Source organism: Puma concolor, chromosome A1 (assembly GCF_028749965.1).
Source record: "Puma concolor isolate L17-30 chromosome A1, mPumCon1.1.hap2, whole genome shotgun sequence".
NCBI classification, from domain to species: Eukaryota; Metazoa; Chordata; class Mammalia; order Carnivora; family Felidae; genus Puma; species Puma concolor.
In genome coordinates, this window is record NC_141667.1 from 189,200,082 (window position 1) to 189,216,531 (window position 16,450).

The window sequence follows — 16,450 nt, forward strand, 5'->3', positions numbered from 1 at the left end:
TTTTTAGAAGTTACCTTGTTGGGGCACCTGGGTGGCTCAGTTGGTTAAGTGTCTGACTCGATTTTGGCTCAGGTTATGATCTCACAGTTCGTGGATTCAAGCCCCCACATAGGAGTCTGTGCTAACAGCCTGGAGCCTGCTTGGGATTCTCTCTCCCTCTCTCTCTGGCCTTCCCCAACTTGCTCGCATGCAGATGCACTCTCTGTCGCTCACTCAAAATAAGTAAGTAAACTGAAGAAGAAGAAGAAGAAGAAGAAGAAGAAGAAGAAGAAGAAGAAGAAGAAGAAGAAGTAGTTACCTTCTCAAATACTTCCCTCCAGACAATCCGTGAATTCTTCAAGATGGATCAATATTTAAGTCATCAAAAAGATGATTAAAAGGAGGCTTTTTAAAAGAACTTCTGTGGCAAGAAATATTTTTCACGGGGTTAGGATGTAAGGCTTACGTTTATTGGCTTGTAAGAAGCAGTTTTCTTGAAAGATGGAATTTTCTTTGGTGTTCAGATGGAATTTAAGGTAGACATTTTATATCCATTGGAGCTGGGACAGTCTTATTGATCTTTGTATCCCCCACTCTGGATAATACCATGAGCCTATACTAGGTGCTCAGAAGTGTTTTCTGAGCTGAACCCAGTACCCATTCTTAAGGGAATAATGAAAACAAGATAATGCTGAGTAAAAGAAGTGAATTTTTGATGTGTTCTTTTTCATTTACTCTCCAAAATGTTCCTTTCCAGGAAATGTAAAAATGTTTTTATGCGTAATATATTGGAACCACAGGTACTGACTTTGTATTTCAAAGTTGGAAGAAATGAGATTGATGTCCCACACAGTTGTAAAATGCCAAAAATAAGTAGAAATGAAATGAATTAAAGCCCAGTGTTCAGAAGGCCAAGTAAAAGCTTCAGATCAAGGGTGGCTATAATTGAAAGGGTCCAAATAAGTATTTAAAACCACCCCTGCTGGGACTGCTAAGATTTCTGAATTTCAAATTGGCATTTTATGTTTGACAAGGTGACATTGTACAAGAAATGTATTGTAAAACACTGCTGTACGATAGGAAAATGATTGAATGTAAATATTTCAAGATGTGGACCACTGTTCAAATGTTATCATAAATCTTTGCCATTGTTTTAGGGGATAACCCTGCATGCATATATGAGCTGAATTGATAGAGCTAGCTCTTGGAAGGGAAGTCAGCAGTGAGTTTCTGCCTCTCTGCCATTACTAGTCTTATTTGACCACAAAAGTATCCTACGAGATCTTTGCCAGTATTATCATATGCATATTATTACATACAGTGCAGAAACTCTTTTTTGAAGATACTACATCTGTCTGGTATTGCTTTTGAACTGTTCCATCGACTGGTCTGAAAGGTCACTGGTATGTGAGATTAGAATGGGCTGACATAGTTTGCACCCTTAACTTTGAAAAAGAAAGAAAAAAGCTTGAACTGTAAAGTTAACTGTCCTTCCATTCCTTGCAGGTTTGGAAGGTTTACAGTAGCTGCTCTTCAGTCCAAAGTAGAACAGCATGAACGTGAAACCAATCGCCTCAAGAAAGCCCTGGAACGAAGTGATAAATATATAGAGGAACTAGAATCTCAGATTGCACAGCTAAAAAATTCAAGCGAAGAGAAGGAAGCTATAAATTCCATTTGCCAGAGAGCACTTTCTACAGATTGCAAGGGGAGCCTAGGCGGTGAGGAGGATATGGCATCAAAGAATCAAGGTGATGGTGCCAGAAAGCAGCTTGGCTCATCCACCTCAAGTTCTCACCTGCCAAAGCCTTCCAGCAGTTCTGCCAGGCAGGAAAGCACCAGCAAAACAGAACCAAATTGTTCTAAGAACAAAGACCTGTATCAGAAACGGGTGGAAATAATGTTAGATGTGACAGATACAAGTATGGATACTTACTTGGAAAGAGAATGGGGTAATAAGCCAAGTGATTGTATACCCTACAAAGATGAAGAACTTTATGATCTTCCAGCTCCTTGTACTCCTTTGTCCCTTAGTTGCCTTCAGCTCAGTACTCCAGAAAATAGAGAGAGCTCTGTGGTCAAAGCAGTGGGTTCCAAAAAGCACTCAAACCATCTCAGAAAATTGGTGTTTGATGATTTTTGTGATTCTTCGAATGTTTGTACTAAAGATTCATCAGAAGATGATAGAAGTGAAAATGAAAAGAAATCAGAATGTTTTACTTCCTCAAAGACAGGGTTTTGGGATTGTTGTTCCACGAGCTATGCCCAGAGCTTGGATTTTGAAAGCTCAGAGGGAGACACAATAGCAAATTCTGTTGGAGAAATTTCTTTAAAATTAAGTGAGAAATCAGGCTCATGCATATCCAAGAGGTTGAATTCTATTCGCTGTTTTGAAATGAATCGGACAAGAACATCCAGTGAAGCATCAATGGACGCAGCTTACCTTGACAAAATATCGGAGTTGGATTCAATGATGTCGGAGTCAGACAACAGCAAGAGCCCTTGTAATAACGGTTTTAAGTCAGTAGATTTGGATGGGTTATCAAAGTCCTCTCAAGGCAGTGAATTTCTTGAGGAACCAGATAAGTTGGATGAAAGAACTAAGCCAAACCTTTCCAAAGGTTCTCTAACTACTGATCAGTTAGAAAATGGAAATGAATGGAAACCCACTTCTTTTTTTCTCCTCTCTCCATCTGACCAAGAAATGAATGAAGATTTTTCACTCCATACCAGTTCTAACCCAGGAACTAATGAAATCAAACCACCGAGCTGTTTGTTTCAGACTGAGTTTTCCCAGGGTGTTTTGTTAAGCAGTTCACACCGGCTATTTGAAGATCAGAGGTTTGGATCATCTTTGTTTAAGATGACCTCAGAGATGCATGGTCTTCATAACCACCTTCAGTCTCCTTGGTCTACTTCTTTTGTGCCTGAAAAGAGGAATAAAAATATCAATCAGTCAACGAAAAGAAAAATCCAGAGCAGTCTTTCCAATGCCAGCCCATCAAAAGCAACGAAAAGTTGACTCATTAGAAAGGTGTCATTTGTGTTTTCGTCCTGAGAGGAATATAAGTTTTTAAAGTTACTTTTTCCCTCATAAAAGTTCTGTACAATTTTGAATTGATAATCTGTAGTCAAGTGTCAAGTCAGAATGGTGAATTAGCCTGTACCCAGCATACTTTTAAAGAATTTGTCCTTTTTCATTTTCATTTGGGGATCTTTTTAATCAGAAAAGGTAGGGAGAGGGTTTCTTTTAATGAATATTGTATGTGTCTGGTTTGGGTGTATTTTGTTTTCTTGAGTCTTGATTTAGCTGTTAGATACAGTGGCCTGTAAATGAGCCTCAGTTGTCTTCAGAATGTGGATTTCTTAAATAAAACTTTTCATATTGTCTATACACTGCTTATAAGACACTTGAGTTTCTTTAAAGCTTTCCTTGGGTGGAAATTATTTTGCCTGCCCCTTTTTATTTATGTTTAGTGATGGCCCAACTTTTAGGCAAGGCCATGGTGGAAAAATAGCACTCTAAGCTTAGTCCAGTATTCATTTGCTTTTTTTTTTTTTTTTTTTTTTTTTTTAGGTTTTATATATGTTTGCGTTTTTAACATTGTGTTTTGTCCAGTTTTTGTGAAAACATTTTGCTAGTATGAAAGAATACGTTTTGTATATGAAAATATTTGTTTTATATCGGGTAGCTTTCATTTGCTCATCTTTTTGTGTGCATCGAAAATCAGAAATTGAGCCTACTTTGGAAAGAAGGCACAGAACGGTTGGGTTTGGAGGATCCTAAACATGGTAGCTTTATTGTTCCAGATACACAGGTGCAGAACTGCCCTTTGCCAAGTTCTTGATCCACTTTTATCCTGGTGGGGCTTTTTTGGGAGTGATCAAGTTCTTGTTTGCATGTTACCATTCTTTGTGGAAACTGTATGCATGGTAGCGTTCTTGCTTGCACTGTTTTCCTTACTTAAGAAAAAAAAGTTTTAGTTGGCTAATAGAATATCTTTTATGTAGGATAAAAATTTTTTTCATGAAGAATGTTAAGGAGATGAGAATAGGTGAGCTAAGCACAATTTTTAATTTGGGCTCCGAAAAAGTATATTCTAAACATGTTTGGTATGCCTATATAGGCCTTTCAAAATGGTTTGTATGCTAATGACTTGTTTATCTAATGTGCACTGAACATTTTACATTAATACTGTACTGTTTTACATTAATACTGCATGCTTTTCTATGTGAATTGAATAAAGGATGTCATAAGCACTGTAATCCTTGATGGTGTCTCAGATATTGAATTAGCCTATAAAGACCAGTAAAACTTGTAATTTTTAATTGGTCATGATTATATAGGGGTTGACAAACTATGGAGCATGCACCAAATCTGGCCTATACCTGTTTTTTGTGGAAGGAAGTTCTGTGAACTATAAAAATGGTTTTTGCGCTTTTTGATGGTCTTTGAAAATCCAAAATACTTCCTAATACAGAAAAACGATATAAAATTCAAATTTCAGTGTTTCTAAATAAAGTCTTTATTAGAACATAGCTACACTCATTTGTTTACGTAACATCTGTAACTGCTTTTGCATTGCAGTGGCAGAGTTGAATAGTTGCCGCTGAGACCGTATGGCCCACAAAGCCTAAAATATTTACTGTTTGGCCTTTTACAGAAAAATTTGCTGACCCCTGTTATAATAGATTCTAAGGATTCAATAAAACCATAAAAGTATAACAAATCAGTTTTATGATTTGAAGAATCATGCCCTCCACTTTTGGAAATAATAAGGGCCCGAAAGAAAAGCTAATGTAAAGCATCATTTTTATTTTATCATGTATGTTTTCCAATAAGTATTTGTGTGGCATTTTTTCTTTTGATATGTTAATGGATACTCTTAGAGATATTAATAGTTTAGGTGTCTTTGACAATGTGGTAAATATATTTGAAATTTCACTAAATATAAAAACCTACGATGTTTCTCAGTAATCACAGAGTAAACTTGGGGGTAAGCCTCACTCTAATTCTGTCTGTAACTCTTCTTTACTATGAATGTGTCAGTTTTAAATTCATTAATCCAGTATAAACTGACAGTGTGCCATGGCAATCCAGAATGTGTAACCTGATTTACTAATGCCTAATCAGGGTTAGTGTCTATATTGGACCAGAGTATTTCCCAGCTGCTTCAGAAACCTTGCTCCATCCTTCCTAAAACAATATTTCATGTATTAAATTAAACCTGTGACTTTTTCAGTTGAAGGTAATAACCTCCAGGATTTTATTTTTTTAATGTTTATTTTTGAGAGAGAGAGGGAGAGAGAATGAGGGGAGGGGGGAGAGGGAGAGAGAATGAAGGGAGGGGGGAGGGTGGAGAGAGAGGGAGACAGAGGATCTGAAGCAGGCTTTGAGCTCTGTCAGCACAGAGCCCAATGTGGGGCTCAGACTCACAAACCACAAGATCATGACCTAAGCTGAAGTCAGAAACTTAACCAACTGGGCCACTCAGCCACCCCTGCAGGATTTTATTTTAATCACGTATTCTCATTTGTATTCTTTTACCATAATCTGATATATCATAATAAGTACAGTGGTTTCGTATTTTCAAGTACATCTATTATATGCACACTGTAAACACAAAACAAAAACTTCTATTGAAACCAAGTACTTTGCTAAATTTTATTTCCTAATAATCCTCTTTTCAAACTCTGTGAGTTAAGAACTCATCCCCACCTTACAAATAAGTGAATTGAAGATTAGTGATTACATGGCTGGAATGGGACAGAACCATGTCTTAGAGCTGGGCCTCTGACTCCAGACCTTGTACTCTTCCTCCCCCATGCATGAGAGTTCGCATTTGTAGGCCAAAGGATGAATGGAATTGAAATTTCCAAGGATTCTTTTTAAAGTACTACTTTAGAAGTATTAACATGTTTCTTTTCAAGTAGCATTTAATTCCTGCCAGTGTTCCAGGGTCTAACTCCACTACTAAGGTAGAAGCTCAAGGATGGGAGTTGTGTGCCACTTTTTAGTGTATGTGCTGCCGAAGCGAGCACGAGTGTGCCACTTTTAAGTGTAGAAAGATTCACATTAACTCTGACATGTAGCCTCTCCCTACTGAGAGGCTATGTTAGAAAAAGATGCACTCTTGATAAGAGAAGCAGACACTAACAGTTCATGTCTATAAAAACAGCATCTTTTGATTGCTCATCTAAAATGTAATGGCTAAGGAAATGTGACGTGATGCTAGATTTTGTTCTGACATGACCTTTAGTGTTCATCTTTTAATTTTCAAAATCTTAATTCTATCCATAATGACATGTCTTTTTCCTGTTTTAATGGATCAGTTGAGACTAAAACTGAAAATGGGAGACTTTAAGATTTATAGTCCCTTAAATTTCAAATGTACTTTGTATTTCTATAATCTCTTTTGTATCTACATTTGGTTCAAAACTAAAGGTACCACTGAACAAGGGAAGAACTTTGGTCTTACACCCTAAGCTGTTTCAGAAACTTGTTTCTAATACTTGAATGGTTTTCAGTTATTCAAAGTTAATACATACACTAGATTTTGTACCTGTGAATGACACTTGTAGAACATCAAACTGAGATAACAGTTTAACTTTTATGGAATGTGGCTTATAGATTAAAAGTATTTCCCAAAGCCTCATAAGGTCTTTCATTCCTATTTGTGCGAGTCCTACAACACTGTCTTTGCCTGTGATGATGTAACCCTACCCTTTTAATAATACTTGGCAGAGAGAAAACCTTTTAAGCAATGATCTCAGAGTGCATAGTGAACATTTTATTGCCTAATTCTCGGAACCCCACTCTGAGCGAGGAAACATCTATTAAGATGCAGATTTCTTTTAAGAAGAACCCTTCTGGAGCTCAAGCTAGGGTGATCTTCAGTTTTATGTGACAGATGCAGCCTAGAAATACCTTGAAGTTCCACTTCATGAAACGGTAGGTTTTTAGGCTTGCTCTGTCTTATCAGGGAGCAGACCCCCCTCTAAGAAATGGTCCTTGGATCAACCAACTGTGGAGAAAGAAGTGTGTGCCTTGTGTGACACTTGTAATTTGGGGGTGTAAAGATCCAGTTCCCAAGGGCAATGATTTAGGCATGTAAATGAGACTTTCTATGAGGACAGGAGCTAGTTGTGGCCCTTTTTGATTCTAATAACGTGGTGAGTAGAAAAAGTCGGTGTTGGGGGTAGGTTGGAGCAGAGAGGAAATCAGGCATCTTACCGGAAGTGCTGTTAGCTTTGGGTCTTTAAGGATGAATAAGAGCTCGGTGCGGAAAAGAACGTCCCTTGCTCCTCCGCTATTCTTGAAGGAGCACCTGTTTAGCAGACGTCTCAGAAGAGATGCTGAAGGACCCATTCTCTGATGTCAAGGCTCCTGATTGAGAAAGGTTTCTAGATTGCTCCAGCCTGAGCTTGCAAGTTTGGCTTTGCTCCGCCTCCTCTTTCCAAGCGTCTCCTGAGGCTCTAAGCTCGCCCTCGCCGCCAGGGCCGGCGGCCTGATGGCGAGACAGTGACTCCCTGGGCGCTGGAAGTCTCAGGAGGTGGCAGGGCTGGCCCATCATCTGTCCATTAAGCCGACGCTTTGCGCTTCGAGGGCCGGAAGGCGCGACCTCGCTTCACTCACAGGGTCATCTTTGTGCTGAAGGTGGGGAGGTGAGGTCTAGCCCGCTAGCCTCGTCTCTGAGCCCCCTTTCCTCTCTCTGATTCCAAGGAACCCAGCCTTCCGGGATTTTCGCAGCCAGTGCTGCTCTTCCCCCAACCCCCGGCCCCCCAGTGCCCCTGGGGGGACCCACCCGCCCAGGCCCCTCGGGCCGGAATATCCCGCGCTCTCGAGGGCGCTGTCAGCTGGTCCCGCCCAGACCCCACCCGAAGAAACGACTTGCTTTGAGGTTTCCTTTCATTTTATTACCACTCCCGAAACCTGGCGATTAAGACGCGAAACCAACAAAGAGTTTTCTTTCCACCTTAACCTTGCACACAATCCTTTAACAAATTAATTAATCCTAATGAATTAACACTTCATTTATTTAAACGCGCTACAGTCCATGAATTAAATTTTCATGCAGTGATTAAAGGCTGTTAAAATATGCATGATTTCGTTAAAATTTTATAATAAATCAGGGCAATGTGTTACATGACAAGGCAACTATTTCCCAGTCCCTCGCAAGGGGCTTTGATTTGTGCGGGCGGCGAGGAGGAGGGGCGGCTGGCGGCGGCGCCGGCGAGCGCTGGAGCCCGGCGACAGGACCCAACTCCGCACTTCTGGCGCTTGGACTCGCGGCTTCGCGCTTTCCTCGGCGGCTCCCGGCTCTCCTAGGGATCCTGCTCCAGCAGGCAGAGCTGAGCCTGCGGAGGGCGATGGGCGCCAGCCTCCGGGTCCCCGGAACCGCACTCGTGGAGGGCCGGGGGTCCTCTGCTGTCCACTTGCGCCAGCGGAGCTCCCTCCACCTGGGGCCTGCGTGCGTCCAAGTCGCAGCGGTGGGCAGGCGGCTGAGCCGAGGGAAGGCGACAGAATTTCCATCTCGTCGCATAGGGTCACTGGCGGGAGTGCCTGCTGTAGAGTTGGTTCGTTCGTTGTTGTTTTTAACCCGGGGACCTCGAACCCCTTCTCTGACCAGCGCGCTCTTCCAGTTTTGAAAGAGCCCGGGTGGGGCGGGGGCGACTTGCCTCCTTTTGGGATCTAGACCACACGGGCGCGTGGCCACGTTTAGTGATACAACATTGTTCACACGGACAGCGTAAGTGGTTCTGGCAGCTAGCGGGCGGGGGAGGCCATGCCCCTGTTAGGATGAAGATGTAGTTGTCCGGCCTCACCCGCAGATCTTTCACAAGGTAGGTTGGTTTTAAGTCCACAGAGAGATTAAGATTAAGGTGGAGCTGATGGATGGATAGATAGATACAGAGAAACACAGATAATCTCCACGTGTAACGCCAAGAGTGATAGTGACCGGCAGTGAACTTTACTGGGGGCGCATCATCTCGGGGTGGGGTGGTCGACATCCAGGAAAATGTTCCCAACGGAAGTTGCACTTGAATTAAACGGCCAGAAGAAAGAAAACAGTAGGTTTTCGACCGGCTCCCTCAAGAACCTTCTCCTCAGGTCCCATCTGGAATCCGGTCTGAACGCGGGATCCTTACGGGAGATCACCGTGGGCCTCTATAACTCACCCCCTTCAGCTTTGGGGGCAAGACAAGCAGCCCGGGCGCGGGCCGGGCGCGAAAGGGAGGACAGGGCCTTCAGGAAATCTCCGAGCTCCCGCCAGCAAGGACGTGACTCTGAACTCGCTGCTGGGGCAGAGCTGGGCCCTGGAGCTGGCTAGAGGGTAGGGCCACCGCCAAGCGCCGGCCCCGGTGGGTGCTGCGGCCTTGCGGTCTGCGTGGAGGAGGTCTGAGGACCCCGGCAGGACCCGCGAGGATCCCGGGCCCCTGCCAGCAGGAGAGACGCGACCGGCGTGCGCTAGGGAAGCGCTGAGAGGCAGCCCAGGCTTGGCCCGGGAAGGCGGCCGGGAGAGGAAGCGAAAGTACAGTCACCAGCAGCTCCTCCATTCCACCCTTCAGACAGAAAGTGTCGGAGCAAGAGGGTGTAGGGCCCACCCAAGTGCTGCTCCTCTTCGGAGAACCGACCTCCGCCCCTACTCTGGGCCTGCCCCTTCACACTGCTTAAAAACAACCCAAGCGGCCTCTGCAACCGGCCAGCTTTGGGCTCTGGGGGCTTTCTCTGCGCGCAGAGTGCTGACTGCGCTGTGCAATGTGCCTAGTTTCAAAACTGGGCAAGTGCCCGCGGGAAACGTGGCTCCCCGAATCTGGCAGGTGCAGAGCTCCTGCTCCAGGCGCCAGAACCCGAGGTGGCCGGCCTGCAGGTAGCGCCGGATCTCTGGGTTCACGCTAGAACCCGGGACCCGATCCTCTCCTCCCTATACACACACAATCTCCACGCACTTAAGCAGACATTCTTCAGGGCCAAAACCCTGTCCCTGAATCCGAACAAATAACTCGGGTTCAATCCATAGGTGTGTGTATGCGTGCAGGTAGTGGCTGCGGAGTCCAGTGCTAATTTTCCCCGTACCCCTTTGGAAGGAGAAATGTAGCCCCAGCGGGCAGCAGCTGTCAGGCGTTCTCTCCAGAGCTGGAAAGGTGGGTGGGTGGGTGCATGGGTGTCCAAGGCTAGGAGAGTTCACTCCCAGCAGTGCTGGCCCTCACTCCAACCAAGGAATCTCTGCTCTCTGAGCTGGGGGGGGGGGGGGGCGGGGAGGAAGGAGCTGCCAAAGGAGATGTGAAGTGGGGCCTGCCAAAGGAGGAGGAGAAAATTAATTAATGAGGGAAAGAAATGTGTCTCTGATCCAGATGATAGACTCCCTATCCCTGGGGGCGGAAATTCCTTGGAAATCAATAGCTGTGCATTCATTATCCCCCTCTTGATAAAATGCAAAGCTATGAGCTAGGGGGAGGGGAGAATCTGTGGTGGTCATTAAACAAGGAGAAGGAAGGTGGGGGGAATCTTTCCAGGAATCTATGCCAAGGCTCAGACCCCATGTGGGCATCATTAGCACAGGCAGGGGCCAGCTAGTTACTGAGCTTGCCAATCCAGGAAAACAAAGCAGTAACATATTGGTGAGCCCCAGTCCATCACCCTTTTCTTTCAGCCTTGGGGTAAGTAGAGAAGGACCAAGGAACTGCCTGCAGACCTGCCACTATGCCCCATTCTCTAGCCTGGAGCTGAGGCCCGGCAGGGATGTGGCAAGATAAGTATCCCAGCATCATCTCCCAACCTGTCCCGTATTTCTGTACAACGCCCTCTCGTTGTACCTGTCACACCTATACCACAAACGCCTCTTCACCTAGGGCTGCCCCACTCTCCTAGACTGCCACCTCCTGGAGGGCAGATACCCATATTTTATACCTCATTTTCTCTCCAGTGTCTTGCCCTGGACCCGACTGGTGATTACCAAGCATTTGAGGAAGGAAAGGAAAGTAAAAAGTAAATGAGGGAGAGATGAAATAATTGAACTCCAAAAAAAGAACAAGCTGCTATCCAGATTTACAGCTCTGTGTGGGGACAACACACCCCTCTGGCCCAGTCTTCATCTCCTTTTTAGGAGGAGAGGAGACCCTTCAGTGATCTTCCTCTAGCTCTCCCCCCACCCCATTAACCTTGGCTTGTTGAATTCTCTGGCTTTTACTCCTGCCCCTCCATCTGCCTTCTCTTCCTTCCCAGACACACATTATTTCATGGGGCATTTTTACTCTGTGACAAACACCTTGCTAAGTACCATGGTGGACACAGATGTGCCCTAAATGGGCTTCCAGTCCATTGGTTGGGGGGTGGATTGGGAATTGAACCCATAGCCCTCCTATTTCTAACCCCAGGAAAAGCTGAGATATTCTGGGCAGAGGTCTGGCCCCACCCCTAGGTGTTGTCTTAAGAAAGGTGTCCAAAGAAATGTGAACTAGGAGATGAGTGGGGGGTGGGAGCGGTGAACTTCTGATCTCTGTCAGGGGGTCTCCCCGCTGGATTTCCTGGTGCCCTCCCAGGGTGGTAGTGTGAGCAGAGATGAGCTTCCGGTACTCAGGGGCTGGCCTCGCTCTCTGGAGGTCCACCCAGCCCTAACCTGCGCTGTTTGAAATCCTGTCTCCTGTGCACGCTTCAGGGTCCCTAAAGGCCAGCGTTTCCGGGGGGGGGGGGGGGGGCAGACAGGATCTAGGCGCTCGCCCTCTGTGGGACCCTTCCTTCCCCTAGTGAGAGAGCTCGGGGACCCGCTGCGAGGGGTGTCAAGAAGGATTAGGTTAAGCCTGGCCCCCCGGGGCGGCGACTACCTTAGGACTCACTCGCTCCCTCCAGCGAAGTCCTGCTCCTCTCCATTCCCTGCAGAGATAAAGTTGCATTTAGCACTCCCCAGGGACTACGTAATGGATGGAAACGCGGCTCCTCACACCAGCAAGTGAACATCTTTCTTACTCCCCTCTCTGGCTGCAAAGGGCGTGGAGGGTAGAAGAAAAGAATAGAAAGAAAGAAAAAGCCATGGTGACGCCTGTGGGCTCTTCTTGGAATTTGAGTATTGAGTGCTAATATATGATAAATACGGACGCGTTTATTGGAAGAAAAGATCCACGCGAACTCAAATTAAGGTTTATAGAAATAAGATCGGCTCTGCGGTAGAAATACAGACCTCTTTGATGTGAGAAGGACCAGAAAGATTATTTATCTGATCTCTGCCTCCCATAAGTAGCCTCTTGCCGCTCTCCAGCTCTCTTGCCACAGATGTGATAGCATCTGGGCTGTTATTATCACCCGGGGCAAGTGCTGTATCCCTGGGGACTCGGCACCTGAACTGTGGCTCTCACGGGAGGCCCTTGATCTGCCTGCCACACAAGGGCCATATAACAGGTTGGCTAATTGATTCATTCTTCTTAGGTTTTGATTTCACAATAAGAGCATACATAAAAAATAAAGTCCGGATCAGAGCTTAGGTTTCTTTCTTTCAAGTTGGTTTGAATTAATATTTTAATCACATTTTCCTATAAACTGGCTTGATCCTATCTCCTATTGGAAAAGAGAAACACACACACACACACACACACACACACACACACACACACACACGGAGGGAGGGAGAGAGAGAGGCAGAGATAAGAGGCAAAGAAGCCAAAACGATGGAAGGGAAAAGAAAGTTCTCTTTTCAACATCTTATTCTTTTTTCTCTAAAGCAATTTCCTTTTCTGGAGTTTCCAGCATAAAGTGTGTGTGTGTGTGTGTGTGTGTGTGTGTGTGTGTGTGTGTGTGTGTACACGCTGAGGAGAGGAAAGGATCCCAACAACACCCTGTTAACTATTTTTCCTTTTGATTACTAGAAGCCTCAGATCACCCGGAGCTCGTTTGAAATGTGGGTTTGTACACGGTTAAAGGAGACAAACAATAAGAGAAATGCACAATTTCATTTCAACAGCGGTTCCCTGGTAGAACGCACACGCTCCTTGTGGCTCCTAAGTGGCTGTCACTGTCGGTGCCTGACACAGTTATATTCACAACAACAACAACAACAACAACAACAAAGTATGCGGAGGAAATTAAATTATATGGAAATCAATAGCGTCTGACTGCTTCAAACAAATGTCTGTCACCGCGATTATCCTCCAGGAACCTATTTATAAACCTTGAAAGAAACGGGTTCTTGCAGCAAAAGACAGCATCTTCTGCATTTCTGTGTTGTTATTTATACTGTATACAGAGGAATGCGCGGGCATAATTTAACATACAAATATCCAGCTGTATACATTATATAACAGCTTGTTAGACATCCCGGAGTGGAGGTGTGCCTAAGTAATGCGCATATATTCAGGGCTTGCGGTGGGGATGGGGGAGAGTTTGAGAGAGGGAAAACACCACCGGGCTTGTGAGCATCTTGTCTTCCTCCCCCTAAAAGGTGTGTACCCTCAGACAATAGCTAGCCCTTTTGATCTTTCCAGAGCAGCGGTGGGAAAGGTGAGGCGTGCAAGTGCGCATGCCCGGGTAGCTACAGGTGCATCACCTGCGCTGTCCTTGCTGGTGGTCACTATAAGAGCGGCTCCCAAGCGCCCGTCGCGGCCGGGAGAGCGCGCGCGCGCGCGCAGACGCACGGCGCCGCGGAGAGAGAGAGCGCGCGCCAGACAGACAGAGACAGCTGATGCCTGTCAGCGCTTCGGGGCCGGGAGCTCTCGCGAGAGCTCCCCGAACCGGCCGCGAGAAGTGGGGCTCAGGTGTAAGAGGAGTGCATCCCGTCGGCGCGCGGGGCTAGAGCTGTAGGAGAAGTGGGATCGCGAGGCCGGTGCGCGGCGCTCTGCACGGTCAAAGGGAGCGCCGGGCGGCAGCGGCGGCAGCAGAGGAGCAGCAGCAGCCCCCGGCGCGGCCGCCGCCTCCGCGCCGCCAGCCGCCGCGGCTGCAGCCTCCGAAGGGAGGCCGGGGGAGCCGGCGTGCGCACTTTCCGGCAGACTTTCGGAGTGTTTGTGGATTTACATGCCAAGCCATCAAGATGATGTCTATGAACAGCAAGCAGCCTCACTTTGCCATGCATCCCACCCTCCCTGAGCACAAGTACCCGTCGCTGCACTCCAGCTCTGAGGCCATCCGGCGGGCCTGCCTACCCACGCCGCCGGTAAGCGCCCCACGCCCGCGGCCCCGGCCCGCGCGCCTGCCCCCTCCCCGTCTCCGAGACACTGCATGTCGGGTGCTGGTGTGCGCACAGGTCCAGGTGCGGGGATTTGCGGGCAGGGATTTTTAGAGGAATCCCGCTGCGAGGGACGTTTTGTCCACTGGCGCTTAATGTCGTGTTCCCGTCGCCTCTGCCTCTGTGTCGGGCGCCTGCCATCAGAGTGGGGAGCGCCGGGGCCGTGACTCTCGACTTCCCTCCACTTTCTCTGTTAATTTCACGCCTCGGAAAGGCGGTCTCTGTGCGTGTTCGGGTGCGTGACACGGGTCCCCAGCTGCGAGTTACATCTCCATTTCTTCTTCTTTTCCCCCTCCTTTTTGGTCTCCCACGCCGGTTCCCGGAATGTGTTCTTGTGTTCCCCTCTCCCCTGCATCTGTCCCCCTCCCCACACATACGTCCCTACTCATCTATCCCCCCTGTCTCGTCCCCAATGTGCCCCCCATTCCGTCTTTCCTGTTCTCCACTATCCCCACCCCCGTTATTGTTATTTTGGTTGCTTTGTGTTTGGTTTGCCCTTTGCTTGTGCTTTCCGGCTTGTGTGTGGTTTTGTTTTGTGTTTCTGTTTTTGTTGTTGTTTTGTTTTTGTTTTGTGTGTGCGTGTGTGTTTTGTTTTGGTTTGGTTTGTGTCGCCTGCAGCTGCAGAGCAACCTCTTCGCCAGCCTAGACGAAACGCTGCTGGCGCGGGCAGAGGCGCTGGCGGCCGTGGACATCGCCGTGTCCCAGGGCAAGAGCCACCCATTCAAGCCAGACGCCACGTACCACACGATGAACAGCGTGCCATGCACGTCCACGTCCACCGTGCCGCTGGCGCACCACCACCATCACCACCACCACCACCAGGCGCTCGAGCCTGGCGACCTGCTGGACCATATTTCGTCGCCCTCGCTCGCGCTCATGGCCGGCGCGGGTGGTGCGGGCGCGGCGGGCGGCGGCGGCGGCGCCCACGATGGCCCGGGGGGCGGCGGCGGCCCGGGGGGCGGCGGCGGCCCAGGCGGCGGCGGCCCCGGGGGCGGCGGCGGCGGCGGTGGCCCGGGGGGCGGCGGCGGCGGCCCGGGCGGCGGGCTGCTCGGCGGCTCGGCGCACCCGCATCCGCACATGCACGGCCTAGGCCACCTGTCGCACCCGGCGGCGGCGGCCGCCATGAACATGCCGTCGGGTCTGCCGCACCCCGGGCTGGTGGCGGCGGCGGCGCACCACGGCGCGGCGGCGGCGGCGGCGGCGGCGGCGGCCGGGCAGGTGGCGGCGGCGTCGGCGGCAGCGGCCGTGGTGGGCGCGGCGGGCCTGGCGTCCATCTGCGACTCGGACACGGACCCGCGCGAGCTCGAGGCGTTTGCCGAGCGCTTCAAGCAGAGGCGCATCAAGCTGGGCGTGACGCAGGCCGACGTGGGCTCGGCGCTGGCCAACCTCAAGATCCCGGGTGTGGGCTCGCTCAGCCAGAGCACCATCTGCAGGTTCGAGTCGCTCACGCTCTCGCACAACAACATGATCGCGCTCAAGCCCATCCTGCAGGCGTGGCTCGAGGAGGCCGAGGGCGCGCAGCGCGAGAAAATGAACAAGCCCGAGCTCTTCAACGGCGGCGAGAAGAAGCGCAAGCGGACTTCCATCGCAGCGCCGGAGAAGCGCTCCCTCGAGGCCTACTTCGCCGTACAACCCCGGCCCTCCTCCGAGAAGATCGCCGCCATCGCCGAGAAACTGGACCTCAAAAAGAACGTGGTGCGGGTGTGGTTTTGCAACCAGAGACAGAAGCAGAAGCGGATGAAATTCTCCGCCACTTACTGAGGGGGTGGGAGGTGCGGGGCGGGGCAGAGCGGGGAGCTGAAGGGGCTTTTCGGGAGCTTTCTTTGGGCCTGCTTCCCCCTAGACTTGGAGTGTCCGTTATCCTGCTTGCATTTGGGGAGTCCCTCCTCGAGCACTCTTTTCCACCCTCTCTGTGCTCCCTCTGCCCTTGAACCTCCACAGCAAAGAGGACTGGGTGCTGGGTGTGGACACCCAAGAGCCAGGTGGGGGAAAAAGAGGGACCTTTTGGGTGAGCGGGGAGTTGAGGGGAAGGAAAGCGGAGACTGGAGGAGGGGTTTTGAGGAGCAGGTTGGTTCTGGGGGTTGGGGTGGGGGGAGAGTGGGGAAGAGTAGGGAAATGGACTGTTTTTGACCAGAGACACTTGTCAAAATCTCCTGGGGACCAAGGAACTACGTACAAAAACAAACCTACCAACCACCAAAAAACAAAAAAACCTAGACAAATAAAGACAAACTAAAACAAAACAGAACAAAAGCAAA

General features: G+C 48.6%; 2 protein-coding genes, 1 long non-coding RNA gene and 1 pseudogene across 3 annotated transcripts in view; 3 read left to right on the plus strand and 1 right to left on the minus strand.

The window, feature by feature from the left end:
* The window catches only part of OBI1 (ORC ubiquitin ligase 1), a 41,903-nt gene extending 37,658 nt beyond the window's left edge, over window positions 1-4,245 (plus strand). The window contains exon 6 of the mRNA XM_025924883.2: window positions 1,486-4,245. Coding sequence (XP_025780668.1) covers window positions 1,486-3,001 — 1,516 coding nt within the window. The 3' untranslated portion in view covers window positions 3,002-4,245. The remainder of the gene's footprint in view (window positions 1-1,485) is intronic.
* Window positions 4,246-5,309: 1,064 nt separating this feature from the next.
* Window positions 5,310-6,638, plus strand: LOC147584683 (uncharacterized). The gene is made up of 2 exons (XR_015252381.1): window positions 5,310-6,002; window positions 6,045-6,638. It is a non-coding gene; the product is annotated as an uncharacterized LOC147584683 (long non-coding RNA).
* Window positions 6,639-7,874: 1,236 nt separating this feature from the next.
* On the minus strand, window positions 7,875-13,993 carry LOC147584684 (uncharacterized; annotated as a pseudogene).
* On the plus strand, window positions 13,626-16,234 carry POU4F1 (POU class 4 homeobox 1). Its single transcript, XM_086709807.1, has 2 exons — window positions 13,626-14,120; window positions 14,811-16,234. The coding sequence occupies exons 1-2, from the start codon at window positions 13,998-14,000 to the stop codon at window positions 15,951-15,953; spliced, it is 1,266 nt and encodes a 421-aa protein (XP_086565933.1). The 5' UTR covers window positions 13,626-13,997; the 3' UTR covers window positions 15,954-16,234.
* Window positions 16,235-16,450: the final 216 nt, after the last annotated feature.